The sequence below is a fragment of the Priapulus caudatus genome, unplaced genomic scaffold, assembly GCF_000485595.1.
Source record: "Priapulus caudatus unplaced genomic scaffold, Priapulus_caudatus-5.0.1 Scaffold7, whole genome shotgun sequence".
NCBI classification, from domain to species: Eukaryota; Metazoa; Priapulida; class Priapulimorpha; order Priapulimorphida; family Priapulidae; genus Priapulus; species Priapulus caudatus.
The window spans coordinates 289,859-312,505 of NW_014577068.1; the positions used below are offsets into that span (position 1 = coordinate 289,859).

The following is a 22,647-nucleotide window of genomic DNA, read 5'->3' on the forward strand; positions in this document are numbered from 1 at the left end:
ATCCGCGTGTACGTGCGTGTACCCGCGGCACGTGCGTGCACGTGCGTGTACCCGCGTGTACGTGCGTGTATCTGTGTGTACGTGCGTGTATCTGCGTGTACGTGCGTGTACCCGCGTGTACGTGCGTGTATCTCCGTGTACCCGCGTGTACGTTGTGCGTGTACCCGCGTGCACGTGTGTGTACCCGCGTGTACGTGCGTGTATCTGTGTGTACGTGCGGGTACCCGCGTGTACGTGCGTGTATCCGCGTGTACCCGCGTGTACGTGCGTGTACCTGCGTGTACGTGCGTGTACCCGCGTGTACGTGCGTGTATCTGTGTGTACGTGCGTGTATCTGCGTGGACGTGCGTGTACCCGCGTGTACGTGCGTGTATCTCCGTGTACCCGCGTGTACGTTGTGCGTGTACCCGCGTGCACGTGTGTGTACCCGCGTGTACGTGCGTGTATCTGTGTGTACGTGCGGGTACCCGCGTGTACGTGCGTGTATCCGCGTGTACCCGCGTGTACGTGCGTGTACCTGCGTGTACGTGCGTGTACCCGCGTGTACGTGCGTGTATCTGCGTGTACGTGCGTGTACCCGCGTGTACGTGCGTGTATCCGCGTGTACCCGCGTGTACGTGCGTGTATCTGCGTGTACTACGTGAGTGTACCGCAGTGCAACCGCGCTGCAACCGCAAGTTAAGACCACGTGACTCGCTTGACCTCCTGCTATTGGTCGGTTACATAGAGACGGAGTGGAACTTTACACAGCCACTCCGCACACGCTGTTCAATCTTCCACACGCGTGTGATATTTTCCACACGCCACAGATCGATGCATTTTGCATGGGCACACGCTGTGGAACGCGCTGCGCCATCGTCCACACGCACGCCATCGTCCACGTGTGGTCGATGGCGCAGCGCGTTCCACAGCGTGTGCGGCGGGCTTAAGCACCAGATTGCGTGCAGACACAACTTAGAGCGGGATAACTTGACCCTCCTTTATTTGCGGGGCCAAATTGGTGCGGGCCAGTGCGTATTTGGAGCGGGATCGCGTGTACACGCTGCAAAAATTTAACGCGCGCCTGTCCCGGGCTACTTTGGTGTGGTCAAATTTGCAGTCTGTACGGGGTATCAGAGATCATACGATCGCCGACGGCTGCTACGGCAGTGGAGGAGCAGTTCCGAATCTCCTTATCCACCACCTTCCTACGGAGTAAACATCCTCCACTTGTTCATCGCCGTAGACTGGCTGTACACACACACGCTTATCCACACGCACACGCTCACGCACAGGCACAGGCACACGCACACGCACACGCACACGCACACGCACACGCACACGCACACGCACACGCACACGCACACGCACGCAACTAATTTTGTCTTTATTATTGCTTTTTTTCGACGCTTCCTCCCACCTCAGTTCCGCTAGGGTATAACACGTATAAATACTCACAACGCGTATATCATTCCCCCAGGTAATAAGCTCGTACCACTAATAAGCTGTGTGTGTGTGTGTGTGTGTGTGTGTGTGTGTGTGTGTGTGTGTGTGTGTGTGTGTGTGTGTGTGTGTGTGTGCGCGCGCGCTGGCGCGTCGTCCCACGTGCGCTGCGTCGTGCTGCGAGAGCGGCGTGTGTGTGTGTGTGTTGCGTGTGTGTTGTGTGTGTGTGTGTGTGTGTGTGTGTGTGTGTGTGTGTGTGTGTGTGTGTGCGGGTGTGTGTTTGTATGCTGTGCGTGCGTGCGTGCGTGCGTGCGTGCGTGCGTGTGTGTGTGTGCATGCGTGATTGTGGTGTGTCTGTGCATGTGTGCATGTGCGGGTGTGTGTCTGTTTGTATGCGTGCCTGTGCGTGTCATGAACTATGATCACTGTTGCTCATGAGGAGGCCGACTATGGTTGGCCATCGTGCTCAGAAATAATTACTTTTACCGCGGTAGAAATAATTTAGCCGCGGTAAAAAATAATTAATAATTAAGATATAACTAATAATTAATAGAGGCAGTCCCGAGAGAGGCCGAATTTAAGTGCTGAATGCACGAAGGATTAAATACGAGACGTACGAGCTAAGACAGCTCTGTAAATATGCACGAAATGGGTTCTTATTGCGTCACTCGGTACATGGAAGTCACAGCGGTTGATAGCTTTCCGTCTATCCACAGCATAGCAAAACTACGAATTCAAAATTTTAGTTAACAAGAAAATTGGCTGTGGATCTGTGTTTATGATGACACTTACTTGATATGTTACGTATCACGCATCGCCTTGTTTAAATACCACCTGAGCGAGTAAGGATTAAATTATTGCCCTAACCTATAAACTAGACAACTAGCTCGTAATACTAGAGCTTATTAACAATTTTTATTAGTTGGACAGTCTGGCACTAAATTATGGAAATGCTCAGTAGATCAACTGAAAAGGGGTGCGATTTTATGCAGTCTGGTGGTATCTTGGTTTCCTCTCATACATTTCCTTGCCTTTCCATACCAATACAAGTTTAGTTTTAATAATACAATAAAAGTCGACGTTATAAGATTGTTACGGCATCAATTATAATAGCGCGTATGCTAAGTATAACATGTGTAGCATAGTATAGGCACGTGATCGTATAGGCTATTACAGGTTCATGTACAGTCAGATACGTGTGCAAAGCACTGAAGCCAAAGGGAACGTTGTCGCTACAGAATACAGTAACCAGATAATTACTACAGTAAATCCATTCTTTAATAACTACAAAGCATAATGACAATCATATACAAGACATAGCTAGCCAACACAAGCAGGCACAAGTTACAAGCAAACACAAGTTACAAGCAATGCATATCTTACGCCAGTGTAGCGTCCGGCAGCAGCTAGGTAGCAGCTAGGTAGCAGCAGGAGTCGACTCGTGGCGTACCTCGAGAGAGACAGCTAGTGACGTTTGTCTGTGTCTGTTCTGTCCAAATCGGCAACTTTATATTCATCTAGAGAAATCACAGCGTGGTCAAGGAAGTTCATTCATCTGCTAAGTGGAGTGTCGATAAACTAGTGCGTTGACAGGAGTGATGTAGGATGGTGCTGTCGTCTCCGGCATATTCCTATGGATGGATGATCGCGCGTGAAATGTGGGAATCTGCGGTTGTCCACCAATGTGGTCATTAGTATCGATAGCGAACATATTTTGCATTCCTCGGGTGTGTTTGTCCGCAGTGCTGACCAATGCTGACCCGTGATATGATGTCCTTCTTTGTGATGCGAGGCTGCCAGGTCAGATGCGAGCGGTCAGCGCGCTCTAATGATTTTCACTTTGCGCGACGGACGCTGGTTCACCTTAACTTGTTTGCCTCAGGCCACTTAAACTAAAATGACCTATGTTGCTTGCTATGCAGGCTGCTTACGTTCAATGACTCGTGTAAGCTAACTGCGTTAAAATATCTACTTATATTTCGATATAAGTATGTATATTATCCTCAATACTACAGCGTTCTACACCAGCCTGCTGCCGCTGCTGCTGCTATGGATTTGATACCGTGCAAAAGAAACGGAAATATCTAAACACCATGCATCGAACAACAATACAACCAATCAAGTCCATAATAGAAAATTCGAATATATATATATATATAATAGAAATTTCTAGAATTCTCTAGAATAGAATTCTCTATAATAGAAATTTCTATTATGGACTCTTGATCCATTACAATACTTTCTTGCGTCTCACCCAACCCTCGCCACTGTGCTTGTACTAGCTGCTACGATGGCACCAATTCTCAATTAACCACTCACTTACAACGGTCAGAATGTTCCGTGCAGGAGAGTTAAGGAATGGTATAGACATTAGGAAAACCCGAAAGAATAAAATTCAATACATTCTCCACAAATGTTTTGACATAATGTCAAACATCATGTAACACATAATTAATGCAATCTATGATGGATCTTAACGTTGCATTTTTACTGCATTCTGCTTTATCTGCCCCATAATTATTATATTAAATATATATTATGTTATATTATTATATTATATTATATTATATTATATTTATATGTACCATATATATATATATAATATATATAATATATATATATATATATTATATATATATATATATATATATATATATTATAATATATGTATATTTTGATTAGTGTCATTATATTTATATTTAAATTATTATTAATGTTATTATTATTATTATTACTATTACTATTAATTTTGTCATGGCAGTAGGCTCGTGAAATTAGCAAGGAGGTGTGGTTGTTAGAAAATCATTTGGACATGCAAGTCTCCTCATGCGAATCCCCACGCTAAGTAACAGTGTGACATATGCATCCGTGTGCTGGGTACATGCGTGTGTGCGTGTGTGCGTGCGTGCGTGCGTGCGTGCGTGCGTGTGTGTGTGGTGGCACTATAATTCTTCTGCATCTTCTTGGTATCTGATTGTTATCACATTTAATTTCTGAATTCTAAATATAAACTGTAGTCATTATCTCTACCAACGGCAAAGCATATTGTGACAGGTGGCCCTACAAGGCATATTTTCATTAGGTGTCAGCGTGTTTTAAGAATCTGTGTTTATCCTGATCGCATAGCCTTGCGTTTGCTCGTGGGTGCATAGCGCGCCCTTTGGCTCGCTATGTTAATCAATTCTGGTATTCTGTTCCACCAGTTCGTATCACAAGCATTCACGGCTATAGGTAGAAAGATCTGCACACAAGCAGTTACGCCATAATCACGCCCATCTAGGTGGATCTACCACACGAGCCGTTCGCGAAATAATCACGGTCAGGCTGTATACGCCATATTTTTCGCGTACAGATATTTTCGCGAATTCACACTTGACGGACAATTTCGCGAAGTGTTAATTTCGCGGTAGGTGAATTATGAATTATTCGGTATGAACTATTCGCGTGTTTTTATTTTCGCGGTCGGGTACGCGTTCGCGAAATTCGCGAAAATTAAACGACCGCGAAATATACAGCTTATGCAGTAGATCAATCAACACAACACAAACCCTGTATGACCACACACGCAATTAACCAATTTAGCGGCCCAAAAGACATGGTCTTGTCACTGTCGGGTCGTTCGAATGTCGTAAACATCTATAAGCAAGCTTCGAGGCGGCATATTGACATAGCGATTCTCCACGCTGTGCGTTGGCGCGCGTACGATACCTAGCAATATCGTTATGGAAATCTATGCACGAACGTACGCCATATATATATCGAAGATCACAGTAATAACGCCAATTGTATTTTATGTAAGTGTTGTAGCGCAACAATTAATTATTAACAATGAACAATTACCAATACATTACAATATATTTATTACAATAAAATTAAATATAATTGTACGGGGTCATTGCCTCCAAGGCGTGTGGAGCAGCAGAACGCTAGATTTAGTTTTAAATCAAAATGGTTTAATAAATCTCAATAACCCTAAAATCCAACAATTTTTTAAGAAGAAATATTTTCCTTTAACCTAATCTTACCCTATTTGAAGGGCTCTACTTGAAACCTCGGCATTATGAATTTTGTGTGTTGCAAGTTATCTTGTAATCAGGCAACAATCTTTTCACAGTTATGGAGTGACGCTCTGTGCGTTTAGCATTTAGTAGCAATCATGAACGCAAACATGACGATGCTACAATGCTACACTAGTGATGTGACAGATGTGTCTATGTCTTAGTAGCTAGATGTGCATCTGTCATTTCGTGCTACTCAGCTCCCAACGAAGTGTACATACATTGTCGATGCGGTGAGAAAGAAGTAAAGATAATGAATATGATGATCATTATGATGAAGGTCAAAGCATGAAAGAAGGAAAGATAATGAATATGTTGATCATTATGATAAAGGTCAAAGCATGAAAAAAAAGATAATGAATATGATAATCATTGTGATGAAGGTCAAAGCATGAAAGAAAGAAAGATAATGAATATAATGATCATTATGATGAAGGTCAAAGCATGAAAGAAAGAAAGATAATGAATATAATGATCATTATGATGAAAGTCAAAGCATGGAAAAGGTTAAGATAATGAATATGATGATCATTGTGATGAAGGTCAAAGCATGAAAGGAAAGATAATGAATATGATGATCATTGTGATGAAGGTCAAAGCATGAAAGGAACGATAATGAATATGATGATTATTATGATGAAGGTCAAAGCATGATAGAAGTACAAAAAGAAGAAACAAAGACGATGAAAAAGAAGATGAAGAAGAAGAGGAAGCAGAAAACGAAGACGAAGAAACCAAATAATGAGCGTGCAAGAGCTATGCAAGCGTCACCTATCACAGACGGAGATAACCGAACAGACGTCTCGCATCCTTTGTTGAGTCGCACCACGAGTTGCACAATGCGTTGAACGGGGAAGTTATTGCGCCCGGGCAAGTCATTATAGCGATGAGGTCAGCTACTACATGCCCAATAATGCTACGGAATGCCCAATAACGTAACATCCACGCGTGTAATTTCCTCGGGATATCGAGCTGCTTTCCAAACCCGATGAAGCAATCGCATGCCATCCGCCTGAAATCCAGCGATGTGCGTGACTCAACTCGGCTGTGTGTCGCGTTTAGCATAAAGCGGGCTTTATTTGATAGGAGAGTTCATATATATATTGGCTGTTAGCGATCACAGACTTGACGGCACAATAGTATTATTTTTTGCAAAAAAAAACCCAGCGACATGTTAAGATTTCTTGAGGAATGACGTTGATTACCGCAATACGAACAAATCTGTTATGAAATTAAATGAGTTCTTCATAAACACACAAGTATGCTGCAACTGTAACTGTACTGTACTGTTCGTAACTGTGCTGATACAACTAGTACGCACAACGCACACACGGGCACACGGGCACGCGCGCATGCACGCACGCACACGCGCACACACTGCCAATCGGCCCTGAGACATAACACAGCAGAATAATACAAACAAGTGCCGCAGTGCGACAGGGTCATCTGGTGTCTGGTGTTCTGCTGATAAATTCATTTGTGCATAGCAAGACGTCTTATACATAAGTCTTCTCTATTCTTGTTCGACTTTCGTAGCCAATTCAAACAAATATATCAGCTACACTTTCGCACCCACCTAATCTCTATGCATTGCAGACACATGTGCATTGCAGGTTGGCAGGCAACAATTATGATTAGAAGCGTGCCAGCCATAGGCTGCCCCGTGTTTTTGCTTACCCACGCGAGTATTCACTGATTCAGCCTTCAGGGTGCTATAGACAGACTGCTTTAGAAAATAATATGATTTAAGGAGCGTAAACCTTGTTCAACAAACATTTTCCTTTGCAATTCAACTGTGCAACTGTAGCCTCACATTCACACAGGTATGGGCTTTAAATATAGAAAAAGCAGTTCAGTCCTTTGCAGGGCGTCAAGTGACAAGTGAATTTCAGATGTGAAAAAAAGGAGGAAAATAGGAATTTTGGTGAGAAAATACATGTTAAATAGGAATATTTGTTGCGTTAGATGGCCTCCCAACACCCCTACAGCCATCCCGATCCACCACAAATGGTTTTATTAATATACATATTTGGAGTTACATCACATGCGAACAATATTTTGAGGTTTTAATGAGAAATGCATGTTAAAATTGATAAGCAGTTTATACATGCATAAGCACCCATACATGTAGACTACTCCAAAATAGTATGACGTACATGTATACATGGGCGGATCCGGCTTTTTGAAAAAGGGGGGTCCAGTAAGAAATAAAGGGCACTTTTATAAAAAAAAAGTGCCAAAGGCAGCTTATGCGACGTGTCTAAGGCACGTTGCCACTTAGAGGGGGGAGGGAGTTAGGGGGATCTCCCCCAAGAAAGCATCTGAGCAGTAATTTTGATGTCTAGAATGCAAGATGGAATTCCAAATTTTTAAGCAGAAAATTATCTTTTATGTGTTTTCCCTTTTTTGGGGTAAAAAAGGGGGGGTCCGGACACCCTGGACCCCCCCCCTCTGGATACACATACCACATCCAAATGAGAAACAACTTTACTGAAATAAAATCTGTGATAGTAAAGAGTATATTACATTAATTTAAAGTAAGGAGTGGTGGTCTGGGGGTCCTCCCCTAGGAAATTTTTGAAAATTCGGTCCCCTGAAATGTAAATTCCTGCATTCTGAGAAAGATACATACAATTCTGGATTCAGAAAAATGAAAAGCCCTCAAAAATAGGAAAAAATAGAAATTTGTCCAGAAAATAGGAGAAAATAGGAATTGCCCAGAAAATAGGAAAAAATAGGAATTTGTCCAGAAAATAGGAGAAAATAGGAATTGCCCAGAAAATAGGAAAAAATAGGAAAAAATAGGAACTTGACAGGGCGCCTTTGTTAACCGTCAACAAATCAATGTTTAACCCTCCTCTTGAGAGTCAAAAGGTTATCCGACACTTACTCTTCGCATGTCAGCAGAAAGTACATTTCATGGTCCTTTCAATAAAGCCATAAAAATGGTAGGTCACCGCTGAAACAAAAAGGTTTTTCAATCGCTCCGTCAGACCATGTCCTAAAAAAATTTCTAAAATCTGCCCTATGCCCCATTTACCTGTGACTTCCAATTTCGGCACAGTGACGGCTTTCCCTACCATGATGCTATACACCGACTATCACGAGCTTAGGTCAAGCCGTTTAGATTTGTGCCGCAATTCTGCATTTCCTCCCTATACCTTAAGTTAAGGAGGAAATGTTCCCCCTTCTTTTACACCTTTTGATCTTTGACCTTTGACCTTTAACCCCAGCCTCGACATCCCAACTCGTTTTCGGATTACCCCCACACGTCCTGAATATCGTGACCGTACGTCGAGCGGTTAAGATTTGTGCCCAACTGTTGACGCACGGACGCACGGACGCACGGACGGACGCACGCTCATGCGATTCTACAAGCTGCATCCGACTATGTCAGATAAGCTAAAAAGTCATCAAACTTTCATTTCCTCGCTACAATGGCAGCTACACAGGCGCGTCAAAGAGCAATTGCAAGTACCACCAATAGCCAGAATTGCATCTTTTTAGAAGAATCATCAAATAGCTTTTACCATGTGTGAAAGTTAAAACACATAAAGCAACATCGTACGCGCACTTCAGTTAGACCGCGCCCGGATAACAGTGCATATATATGATGTATATTGCCCTTGGCCGATGGCAGTGTTGATCAATTTTCTTCGCAACTCATTAGATTATCTCTATTAGTTTTGCATGCACCCAAGAGCGTCAACAGGTAGGGCCACTTTCAAAAGTAGGGGGACATCATATCATTTGTCCCCCTCACTTTTTTGGGATCAGAACCCTTGAAAACAACTTGAATAGGTGTATGCTTTAAAAGAATGAATGAGAATGGTTGGAAAATGCCTCAGATCACACCAAAGAGCATCTAAAGTAAATTTTTGTATTTTCTGTATAAACTACTGTCTAATTTTGCAGCATCATAAACATACTCTACAATGCATTAAAACGCCTGTTTTTAATACCCAAAAATAAAAAGTCATTACCGTGGCAGGGGCAAGCCCCCCTCCCACACCCTCCCCCGCTCCTTTGCTCTGTTCCCTCAAAATGTCCCCCCCCACACGTTTGACAAGCTGTTGACGCCCTTGCATGCGCCCGTAGTTATTTGAAAACGAGGCGAAATTCTCGTACCATGTGTATAGTTTCATCTCTGTGAAATGCTGATCTACTAAAATGTTTACAATTGCCACTCTGACGAAACGTGTCACTTGTTTTTTCTAAACCCATTTATTGAAGTTTTCAACAGTCATTGTAGATTTCTCACGTACTTATAAAAAAAGCTTTCTGTCATGTTCCTGATGGTATGACTCTCACGGGTATATACATTTGATTTGTATTTTTACTGACCTGCAGGATTATAAATGGCACATGCCTCGAAAAACTCTGTTTGGACAATGTCGGTTCTGTTTGTATGGTATCAGCTGTCATGACCATTGATTTACCTGCTAAGCGATCTGGGAATACAATATTGCCAGCCTCGCTTCAGAAAAGACCAGAAAAATAGAGGAATGAAAAATCATGGTCGAGGGCCTCGAAAATTAATATCATAAAATTAGATTTCTGCTAGAAGTTTTTCAGGTTCCATCGTCAATTGGAAAACGCCACAACTGACACAAAACTAGGCACATACTTGTGCTCACTCCTAGTTTGGGACCCCGGTAAATATAGTTTGCATATGTGCTAAACTACGAGTGGGCCCATACTTGCGCTGATAGGGTCTATGTCCCCCAGGGTACTGCCGGAACTACCCTGGTACTAAATACTACTATCTAATATGCCGGACCGTACCTCGTCTACTCCACTAATGAGTCTAGGGAGTCGTCTACGCCTATACTCCCTAACCCTATCAGCTAGATAGTTACCAGGGTATACGTTCCGGTATACCGGACCGTACCCAGGGTACGTTCCGGCAGTACCCTGGGGGACATAGACCCTATGAGCCATACTTGCCTGGTCAGTATCTACATGGGATGGTTAAAATCAGAATTAGGGATGTAGGACTGAGTTTAAGATGGGAGTCTTAGAACAACTACTAATCAACCCAACTATACAGCCACGTAACAGTACTACTGGCTTTTTCCATAAATATTCTCCATGATGATTAAAAGGTTTCCCACATTTATAAGGCCACGGCTCACTGCACAGTGCACACGTACGTGGAGAATAAAAACGCTCTGACAGTTTATATACAATGATACATTATATATATGGAGAAATACGCACGTACAGAGGTGGCACCTGGTGTTAGCCATCGAATAAGACCGATAATTAAAGTCGCGTTCACACGGTCATGATTTGGCTCGAGCCAAATGGGCTAGATTTGGCTCGGGCCGGTTTGAGTCGGCGCGTTCACACGTACGCAAGTGAATACTGTCTGTCAAATTAAAATTAAAATTAAAATAAATTTTATTGCACAAATATCTCACAGATAAATTGGCAGTATGTCGCGAGATGGCGTTGTTTACTATTTAGAGTGTTTACTTACGTTCCGAGTTTAATTATCAATCTTTAAAACGTGCATCCTAATCAAATTTTTCGAATTTTTATACTGTTTTGGAACTTTTATACTGTTTTGGAATTTTTATACTGTTATAAAGTTATACTTTTTATACTGTTTCAACCGATTCTACCTCTCTACCGCTCGCCGAAAGCTGGTGCTAACATTTGGCTCGGGCCTGGTCCGACGTTTTCGATGGGGCCAAATCTGGCTCGGGCCAAAAACGTCCGTGTGAACGCTCGGCTCGAGCCAAATCTGGCACAGGCCTAATTAGGCTCGGGCCAAAAACGTCCGTGTGAACGCGTCTTAAAAATCAATTAAAATTTCGAAAAAAATCCTTGCGTGTATCCTTCAAGGATGCAATTCCTACACAAATAAATTAGCAAGAAAGATTGTTTGACATTTGTACAACTTTAATTTGCCAACTAAACCCATAATCAGAATTTTAAACTACAAGATATGAACCGCAGAACATATAATATATTCTAATACCCATTCACGCATTCATGCAATATATCTGGCTATTCGTGGTATACATGAAACCAAAGCACAGTAACAAAATTAATATGATACAGTCGGTTCCTTCCCATGATCACAACATACAACATAAAGCATTTATACAGACTGTGATTATTTACTGTACAAGTGTTAAAACCTACACAATCTGGATGTTATGTTTGGATCATTTGTTACCACCACCTGGTCCCCCACCCATTAAATTTCCAAGACCTCCCCCAGCACCTTGCAGCTGTCGCATCATGCTCTGTAAGCCTCCCATGCCCCCTGCAACAAAGAGAGCAAGAGAGAGAGACGTTGAAAATAGTTAATCACATTCTAATTTTTAATACTTACTTTTAACAAACCATTAAACCCCTTAAAAATTACGAATCACCTACTCACCCATTTGCTGCAAGATTCGTGGATCCATCATTTTTGCCATTTGTTGGTTGAGTTTTGCCATTTGGGCTGGATTTACATTCTTCGACAGATCGCCACCTATTGATGTAAACAAACAAACAACTCGGCGTAAACATCTTGGCCATAATGTCTAACATTGTCTAAACAGAATACATTTCACAATTTATTATTATACAACACAGATGAAACTATGTAGCCCGTTAAATTCCATACATTCTAAGCCACAAGTGTGAGTAACAGACGATAAATGGTGTTAACACTAGGTAGCAGAATTGATTATAAATATCGAAGCAGCAGCAGCTACCGAGGCATAACTTATAAATGACACCAGTATACGAGATGTCAGTCAATGTGAAGAATGGCATTCCGAATGTCGCAGCAGTTACAATTAAAAATCTTCCAATAGTGTAGAACAGAAGAGAATAGAATAGAATACTTATAAGTAGAACAGAAGTAAATACATCTTCCAATAGTGTAGAACAGAAGAGAATAGAATAGAATACCTATAAGTAGAATATAAGTAAATAAACTAAGTAGGATATATGTGACCAGTGTGGCATGACAACATTCCCCCAATGACAAGATATCCCCTATACATACATATATGGCTATATGGCCATGTCTAGCAGGGTGCATTTAATTGGTGCAGGGGGAATTTTACTTTCATTTGCCCCTGCACAATGTATAGAAGGAAATCTCGTCACGAGAGGAAAGGCTGTCATGCTACGCCAGCATGTCTGTCATAAACCACACACGTCTGTCATAAACCATGCACGTCTGTCATAAACCTCACCCTTGAAGAGTCCTTTGATGCCACCCATCTTCTTCACCATGGCGGCGAATTTCGTGTACTGGCTTATGAGCTCCTGCACGTCGCGTGCGGAGACCCCAGCCCCTCGCGCGACGCGGTTCACGCGGCCGGGACACCGACTGAACAGCTTTGCACCTTCCTTGCTGTCGAGCTCTAGAAGAGAAGGACAGCCGAGTACTGTCTACGCTGTATATTTCGTGGTGGTTTAATTTTCGCGAATTTCGCGAACGCGTCCCAGACCGCAAAAATAACAACACGCGAATAATACCGAATAATTCATAATCCACCGACCGCGAAATTAACCACTCGCGAAATTGTCCGTCAAGTCTGAATTCGCGAAAATATCTGTACGCGAAAAATATGGCGTATACAGTATTGCAATCACACACACACGATTACACCGTTAATTGATCAGATTTTAGAGATGAGCCAGTTTCGCACCTTGACTGCATAACATTTAAAGATGCCACGTAGACACGTTATTGGTGTATAGGCAAACTGTGCAAATTTGACAGGTGGCAAAGCAAGTGCTGTAAAATTTTTAGATATGACCAAGCAGAACCAGGATGAAGAAATTAAAACTATTCTAATCGCGCAGTCGTACCTTGGTCATTCATGCTGTCCATTATCGTCATGAGTTTCTTTAGACGAGCCATAGATTCTTGTTCATTTCCCTTGCTCATAAAATCACTTCCAAAACCTGGGATCATGCCCTAAAATTGAAGTGTAGAAAAAAAGATTGATGATTAAACACAAGTAAAGATACAAATACACTCACTACTTACAAAACTCACGTATGGATAAATATTATAATAACATCAATTCACATAAGATAATTTACATGTACAATATGTTATACATGTCATTTACATGTATAGGTTGTAGTTTTAATATAATATACAATAGATAATAAAATACAGACAGCTTAATATTGGATACCATAATTTGGCTGAAAGGTCCCATCTTCATGATGTTCTGGAACTGTTCATACATGTCTCTGAGAGTGAATACACCTTGTTTTAACTTCCCTATGAGCTCCTCATTATCTTCCAACTTCAGATCATTGACTTTGTCTATCAGCCCTTCTATGTCACCCATGCCTATAATATGATTAAGTGAAGAAAACAATAATTGTTTTTGAACCTATTTAAGTAATGCTTCGGTAACACCTACAGGTAAATATAATTATTTAGTTCTACTTATTTACTTCTCATCTTAAAGGCATAATAGACCCATTGATTTTGCAATGTTGACGAATGTTAGAGTAACTGGCACCTTGTGTAGTTAATAAGTACATAACCTTACATCCAAACTCGTATTAGCTTGTCCAATATCACTGCTGGTTATTAAGAAATGTCTAATTGAAATCCGCGGTCAAATAAATCAGTTGATAACAGTTTCAAACCGCAGTCGCCGAAGAGGGTGTGATACAGATTATAGTGCACCGGACATTTTCGCACGCATGCTCGGCCGTACTCAATGCTATCATGAGTCAGTGATTGCAATCCTTGTGGTCTGAGTGCACATTCTGTACGTTATGGTTTTACTCTTGAGAATAAATGAAGATACGAAGATCTTGAGATTACAAGCAACATATAATATGTGAAAAAGAATCACGAAGTGTCGGTGTGAATTACGTTCATTACATGCAGTATCTCTGCGCACTGGTAGATCATCTCCAGCTGTTACCGTTCAGCTGCTTGAAAGCTCTTGCCGCTGTATTGCGCTCAGCTGGCATGCTAGCGATAATTGTAATGAACGTGGAATCCACGTACGAAACACGGACCACCACTGGCACCTCCATTTCATCTGACGTCCAAAACATACGGGCCAAACAAATGTTTTACGTCATCGCTCGACTCCTGGATGACATTTACGGCACGTAAATGATACATTGATAAATATCATATGTAACCAGCAGTGATATTGGACAAGCTAATATGCGTTTGGATGCAAGGTTATGTACTTATTAACTACACAAGGTGCCAGTTACTGTAGCATTCGTCAACATTGCATAATCAATGGGCCTATTATGCCTTTAAGATTATACTACTACAGTATATACTTTTAATTGTAAATTGTAGCAAGGATGCAGATATATCGCCAGATTTCCTCAGTATTCTTACATATCCACACATATAAACACATGTGCACATAAACCTACAGATGTAAATGTGAGTACAAAGCTATACTAAATTCTGAATATTGAGAAACGATACAGTGATTCGAGCAGAAGAGTGCAAAACTATTTAAAAACTAACCGAGTAGTTTGCTGACGAATGGTTGAACTTTAAACTGCTCAAAGTCATCTATATGCTCCCCAGTGCCAATAAAGATAATTGGACTTTTGGTGGCTGCAACTCTTAATTCGGGAATAAAAAATCATCAGTGGACGGACAGGAACTTTATATATATACATATATATATATATATATATATATATATATATATATATATATACATATATATATATATATATATATATTTATATACGGATATATACATCCATTAGGTAGGATATACATATATAACGGTCCTATATATTACAAAGCTAGCTGCCCCAATCTATTATTATAAGATAATAGGTATAAGATAGTAGGACCGTTTTGTGACGTGTACGATATGTTATTTAGCACTGAACCGGGTCGTTTCCGTCACAGCTACATGGTTATGTTTCTCATGGTTTAGGTTTTTGGAATGGAATGTTCACAAACTTTCGGAAACAAGTTAATTTCGTGGCTAGGAACTCGCGTGGCTCGAATTTAGTTAGATACTGACCGTGATAATCGCTACTCGCGTTCGACGTGCCTATATAATAGCGGCCCATACACGATCAATATAATTGACAATATATAGTATTAATATTATTGCTTTCAACATCAATTGGTAATTACTAGGATTTTCAACAAAATAAATAAACAATACAGCGATGGGATGCGATGGTAAAACCGGCCCTGTGCAATCTCATCGAACTCTAGCACCCCAACATACGCTGATATGCAACAACCCTGCCTGCAAACCCTGTAAAACCGGGATCCACTGGCACTTACTGCTAATATATAACACTATAATAACACTATAACCTATATAATAATATTATATTACAAGAATCTTTCGTTGCAAACGTATATTTTAGTTTGTTTCAAGTACCTGTGGAGCCTCGCGCAATTTCGCGATTTTAAGAATACGAAATCTTCCGATCTGCGCAATCTTATATTAAGATTGCCGCGCAGTTAAGCCTGCCGATCGGTTGCTTGGCTCGATAAGAATGCGCAGCGCAATCTTAAGATTGCGCAGATCGGAAGATTGCGCGTAACATATAAGTTATGCGCTAACGTGGATAAACATAAATATAATGTGAATGGTGAGTGTATGTAAATTGTGCCATTTTCGCGCACCATTTTCATTTATATCCCGGCTGCTACGCACATAGCCAATTATCACTTATATGTAGCACCACATATCGACACACAGGCACGACTAATCACGAACGCGCGTTACTGCAAAACGGTCTTAATCCGACGGCTACTATCGTAAAATATATTATACCATAGACTAAAACTATCAATATTGTTAGTCTAGGGCTGTAGCTAGCGGAGGGAGGGGGCAGTTGCCCGCTGACACACGTATATATATATCGCTAACTAAACATAATCTAAATTAATATTTCAATACCAATCTACGAGGGAAATGTGTTAACATTTTAAAGGTGGAAGAAATTGCAATTTGTAGCATTTATAATACGAAAATTCAACAGTATAGTTTGTCTTATTATTGTATACCAACTGTGCACGTGATTAGTAAACTTGCAAATTATTGCATTCAGCAATTAGGAGCAATTTAATATTTAACACATAGTTATCTAAGAAGTAGTCCAACTGACATTGACAGCACTTACGATTGGGGGACAAAGAAACCACAAGAAATTACTTCACATATATAAATATAATTATTTGATTAATGAGGCATGGCAGAGACGTGGTCTCCAATTAGTAAGTAGAAAAAAAACAAGTAAACATCGTGATTTCACCACCAGACACACGAGAACATGTGTGTGGTCCTGTGATACTCAAGCACCAAGAGTAAGTGTAGAAATAAACACATATCGCCAGCTGGATTTCTACAACTCTCTTCACCGCCATACTTTGTGTCGGATAAAAGCACGCTGATCACATCCCTCATCGTATTAGGTGATAGATATACTCACGCACTAAGCGCTCCTCCACCTTTTGCATGACCATCCAACTTTGTCACAATCACAGAAGCAACGTCGACTTTTTCTTTGAAAGCTCTAGCCTTTATTGGAAAACCGCTTTACTGTTTCACATGATCACTGGGTAATGTTACATGTAACAAGAATATATATGTAGATACTACTAACAGTCACAAGTACCGTGACTTTAAAGCTAAATGAGAAGCTTATAGCAATTAAAACACTGAGTAAATGTATAATCATAAATAATTAATTAGAGAAACCTACGTTAAGATTACACTGAACAGCATCCAATCTAACGTGCTGTCTTTGCAAAAATAGACGAGTGACAAGCGACAACTTCTGATAAGGCTTCAAGCATACAAAATTCAGCAGATATGTTACATACAGTAGTATAACATAAAATATAGTAGACTTATAATTGGCATGCTTGTCACATTCACAGCACATAAGAATTCGTAAGCACTAACCTGTGCTTCACAGGCCTGTCCTATTGAAGCATCCATCACGTAAACTATGTTGTCTGGTTTCTGAAAATAACATAAATATAACTTTACATTTCACCTTGACAATGTCCATAACCGCACGGCTGTAACCATAACATGCATGCCAATAGGAAAAGAAAATAACAAGGATACAAGAAAAACGTACTTTAGATACTGGTTGAAATCATAAATACTTTAACGAAATATAAATAATGACCGATTGTTTGCAAAACGTGAATAGAAAATATTAATTATATGAACAAAACTTGAAAATATTCATCACATTTCATACAAAAATCCCTTTCTTAACCGATACAACAAACCTGATAGTTAAAAAGATATACGTACGGTAACATTTGAAACTTGCAACATCTCTTCAAAAAGAGACTCCTCTTGTTTGTGGCGACCACTAGTGTCCACAATTACGATCTCAAAATTCTCCTGCTTGAATTTATCAACGCCCTCCTGAGCAATTACTACAGGATCCATTTCTGTGTAACTGGGGAAAAATTATATAATTTTATTGATGACATTTTTCTTCAAAAACGGAACATGTCAAACTATAACTCTGATATGACTAAAATTTTAGACAACCAAGGTATTAGCTCATTTAACTTCGAGATGAATCCTTAACTTTTATTGACGTGACAGTTTCAAAAACTCGTCTGTTGACTTTTGTCGAGCTATACTGTCAGTTGCTTGAATTTGCTACCAGATGGCAGCAGCTAACTGGTTATCGACAACTTTTGTTAGTAAAAGTTATCCATAAAAGGAGTTATCTCAAAATTAATAATCTAATATTGACAATAAAACTTGAAGGTATTAGTCCAAGATTAACATAAAAATCAAATCATACCATGCCAATAACACAGCACTGCATAGGGAATAGGCTCAGAAACATTTGCTAACCAAATTACCTTGCACCTCACCTATATTCATTTTGTACATACATGCATTGTTTGTTTATGAGAGTTAATTAAACGTATCTATCTCTCTATTTATCTAAAGCACTGCATCTGATGTCCCCACCTGCCATAGAAAGGTATCCTAGCTTTGGTGGCATTTTGTTTGAGCTGGTCGAACGCACCGGCACGAAAGGTATCCGCACAGATCAAACACACCTTCCAGCCCTTCTTTTGGTAGTGGTATGCCAGCTACAATACATCTACATGATTATTTCATGCCTGCAATAACCGATAGGCAGCAGCCTTCAAAGGCAATGAAAGGTTAAACCATTGGAAATGCAAGGTTTTTGCTTGCATAATTATTGCCATCTTATATGATAGGTAATCAAAAACATCTGATCTAAAACATCTTTAGGTAACGTGCCGCTGAACATACCTTTGTGCATGTTGTTGTCTTTCCACTGCCCTGTAGACCTACAAACATGATGACATTTGGACGACCTTTGTGTGGTTGCCAGGCCTTCACCCCTGGGTCTACCAACTGCAACCAACAATATACTTGTGAACATGCAATGTGAGAAAATACACTAGACAGTCAGGTGCACGATTAGCTCCCTCGCATCGTGCTATCATATTACTCAACCTCACTTTACTCACATATACTAGTATCACATATCATTTAGATATGATAAAGCATGACTATGCACAGACTATAAACATTAATAATCAGCATATATCATTAATCGATCATGTATCGAGACAACGTTTTATTCCATCTCATGTCTCTTGTTGTCTGACCACTACAATGCTCATAAGCAACTATACTATGAGTTTTCTTAATCACAAAGACTTCAGCTGATGTAAGATGAGTTTGCATGTGTGTTCAAGGACACAAAGTATTTATTAATTCTTAAATTGTTAACCATTCACAGCAAAGGAGCAGCAAACCATATCCACTAAAAAACAGGAAATTACAGATCACTTGCTTTCACAGGTTACTGATCCCTATGGCTCAGCAACAAAATACAAATATGAATACATTAGCATCACGTTACTTAATTATTTTAACCAGGGGGCCCGTTGTCAGAAACATCATAAAGTTAATGCTAATGTTAATGCTAAGACAGCACTTACGACTAATGTTAATGTTACGAGAGGAGCGTTGACAGAAGCACATCGCAGCTATTAGAAAACTCACGATAACAGGAACTTCATAATTTGATGTCACAAGGCTGCTGATTGGATGAGAATCGATCACAAAATTCAAATTCATACACATTTATTGTACATCACAGTAATTTATGCATATATTATGATGGCTAACCACATAAATAATATTTGATAAAAAACGACACGGTCTTAAATTTATTCTGCACAACAAGACAAATTTTCACACTGTAACACGAGACTCGAGAGTCGTGGTCAGTGCAGAATATTCAAAACAAGAGAACAAATGCCATACGCCATATGTAAATGTTTTGTTTTGTTTTACGAACGGTAGATAATTAATGTTTGTGACGTGTTTTTCAAGAAAAACACACATATTACTCATTAATATACAATCTGATGTCACTATAATTGTAATTATTAGTCTAAATGTGTTATTTTCATCTTAATATTAAAGTTACGAGAGTGTCTGGGCTCTCGTAATGTTAGGAGGAAATTTCCGAGGATTTTTCGTTCTCGTAACATTACAATGTTTCTGTCAACGGTTTACGAGTGGAAGTTAATGTTAAGACTAATGTTAAGACCAATTTTGTTTCTGACAACTGCCCCCAGGCCATTATTGTATGTTCCAATTTTGTTTAGCCAGTGCCAATTGGGCTTCATGGTAACGTACCTTCACAAGTTCTTTATAGACAGCCGACTGAATCATTTTGCGCTTGTTCAGACCAGCTGCCATATCGTCAAAATCTATTACAGACCTATAAAACAGTTAAAACTGTGAAAGCAGTCTGTGAATTGTCAATCATTGTGTATTTAACAAACTGACCAGACTTTTCTGCAATTTATTAGTTATATGAATCAGGTGCATCACAGGTGACCAAACACATACTTGATGAGTATTTCATTCTAAAAAAAGACAAGAAAAGTTTCAAATGTGTAAATTACCTCACATTTTCCCTTAACTTCTTAACTAGCCTGATATTGACATCAGCTTCCAGGAGGGCCTTGCATATCTCCTTTAACATAGAGTTAAGCACCTGAAAACAAAACAGCAATATCTACACAGACTGCTTATTATTCCTCTGCCATGCCGATTAGTTACCTATTGCATACTATGTGGCAATTACTTTTAAACCTGCAAATAATGTGAAGGTGCATCAATGGTAATCACAATAATAATAATAATAATTAGAAGAAAAAGTATCAGAATGTTTAGATTACCACATTGATGACATGTCTTCAGTGCCATGTGCAAAGGTTTATTTATACTGGGTGCACAAACCAATGATGTTAAAGATACCTTTCCACTAAACTTTAACTAAAATAGAGATATACACTCTATACTTACACCCCATTACATCTGTATCAAGATTACCATACCTCTTCATTGATGACAGTCGCATTGCTGAGAGATCTCAAGGCTGTCGTGATCTTACGTCCCAAATCAGCGAGCACCATGTTGATATTTGCTATTTATAACTTCACAATTTATCTTATTAGCTGAAAAACAAAAAATGAAAACTGTATACAGGGTTCTCCCCAGAAATTTCAGTAGGCTTGCTGTGTATATTCTATATCTATGTTCTGAGTGCACTCTAGACTGGCTTGCAACCGACATCTCCACTCACGAGGCACACACATTGCTACGGTACATTTGCAGTCTAGATACAATAATGTAAACCAACAAGAGTAGGGTTACAACGCGAGCCTATTCTTTTCTTTGGAGGAGCCCCTAAGAGATTCACTCAGGGCGGTTTTATGGTGCGTTTTTCGAGACTAGAACTTTCAAACTGGGTTTATTATAAACACGAACCTTTCTCCCAGTGTTCGAAATTCACGTCAGCCCGTCGGCCCACCACCGACAGTTTCGATGCCGGGCCTACAGCTTCTTGATAAAACAGGCCCGCTGATCCTACAGCTATTTGATCACCGCGCAGGCTGTCTTTATAGTGCAAACGTATATTTTAGTTTGTTTCAGTACACTGTGGTGGCAGCTCGCGCAATTTCGCCGGTTTTAAGAATACGAAAGCTTCCGATCGGCGCAATATTATATTAAGATTGCCGCCGCACGTTTAAGCCTGCGATCGGTTGCTTGGCTCCGTAAGAATGCGCAGCGCAATCTTATATAAGATTATGCGCGAGATCGGAAGATTGCGCGTAACTATAAGTTATGCGTTAAACGGGATAAACATAATATAATGTGAATAGGTGAGTGTATGTAAATTGTGCCATTTTCGCGCACATTTTTATTTATATCCCGGCTGCTACGCACATAGCCAAATCACTTCTATGTAGCCCACATATCGACACACAGGCACGACCAATCACGAACGCGCGTAACTGCAAAACAGGTCTTAATCCGACGGCTACTATCGTAAATATATTATACCTAGACTAAAACTATCAATATTGTTAGTCTAGGGCTGTAGCTAGCGGAGGGAGGGGGCAGTTGCCGCTGACACACGTATATATACATCTCATGGTCAATATAGCGCTCCTTTTCCAGAACACGATATACACGTGGCTTAGCCCCCGGGCAAAATGGATAGCTACGCTCCCCTATAGCCTATAGTTGTACCGTATAGAACAGCATTACACCCGAATCACTCCGAAGCACTGAAAACACCCTGAATCATTCAGCCAGGTGAACGCAAAACATGCCTACCGTCGATTTCTACTCCGGGGTTTTGTAATCTCTACTGGTTGCAACGACGATAAGAAGAAGAAGAAGAAGAAGGAAGGAAGGAAGAAGAAGAAGAAGAAGAAAGAAGAAAGAATCATCAGCATACAGTATACAGCCGCATAGAGTATATAGGCCCTACATACGTCGAACTGCGAACAGGATCACATCTGAAGCAATCTTAGCGCGTCCAAATTATGACTTATTATTATTCTTATTTTTATTAGATTATTATCATTATTATTATTATTATTAGAGACAGGCGCGAGAGATAGCTGACACCAAAACACGGGATGCGCGTTGTTATGGGAGCCAACAGCGCATTGCTCGATCGTGGGGCCATCCGTTTGCAGGATAACAATCGCGCGCCTCTACTCCGAGACGGACCCCCCCCCCCCCTCACTGATGCCAGCCAGCTAGCTAGCTAGGTAAAGATGCCGAGAAGCCAGGAAGCAAAGTAATCGTCACCCAGCCTTGTTCATCTCAGCATTAGA

The 22,647-nt window shown here is 40.5% G+C and overlaps 1 protein-coding gene across 1 annotated transcript in view; it reads right to left on the reverse strand.

The window, feature by feature from the left end:
- Positions 1-11,366: 11,366 nt before the first annotated feature.
- The window catches only part of LOC106805870 (signal recognition particle 54 kDa protein), a 17,611-nt gene continuing 6,330 nt past the window's right edge, over positions 11,367-22,647 (reverse strand). The window contains exons 2-15 of the mRNA XM_014807645.1: positions 20,854-20,973; positions 20,419-20,510; positions 20,147-20,231; positions 18,743-18,847; positions 18,431-18,555; positions 17,750-17,900; positions 17,387-17,446; positions 16,911-16,999; positions 14,965-15,065; positions 13,643-13,803; positions 13,308-13,416; positions 12,686-12,856; positions 11,875-11,970; positions 11,367-11,757 (exon numbers count right to left, since the gene is read on the reverse strand). Of these exons, the coding sequence (XP_014663131.1) occupies positions 11,657-11,757; positions 11,875-11,970; positions 12,686-12,856; positions 13,308-13,416; positions 13,643-13,803; positions 14,965-15,065; positions 16,911-16,999; positions 17,387-17,446; positions 17,750-17,900; positions 18,431-18,555; positions 18,743-18,847; positions 20,147-20,231; positions 20,419-20,510; positions 20,854-20,931 (1,524 nt within the window). The 5' untranslated portion in view covers positions 20,932-20,973 and the 3' untranslated portion in view covers positions 11,367-11,656. The remainder of the gene's footprint in view (positions 11,758-11,874; positions 11,971-12,685; positions 12,857-13,307; positions 13,417-13,642; positions 13,804-14,964; positions 15,066-16,910; positions 17,000-17,386; positions 17,447-17,749; positions 17,901-18,430; positions 18,556-18,742; positions 18,848-20,146; positions 20,232-20,418; positions 20,511-20,853; positions 20,974-22,647) is intronic.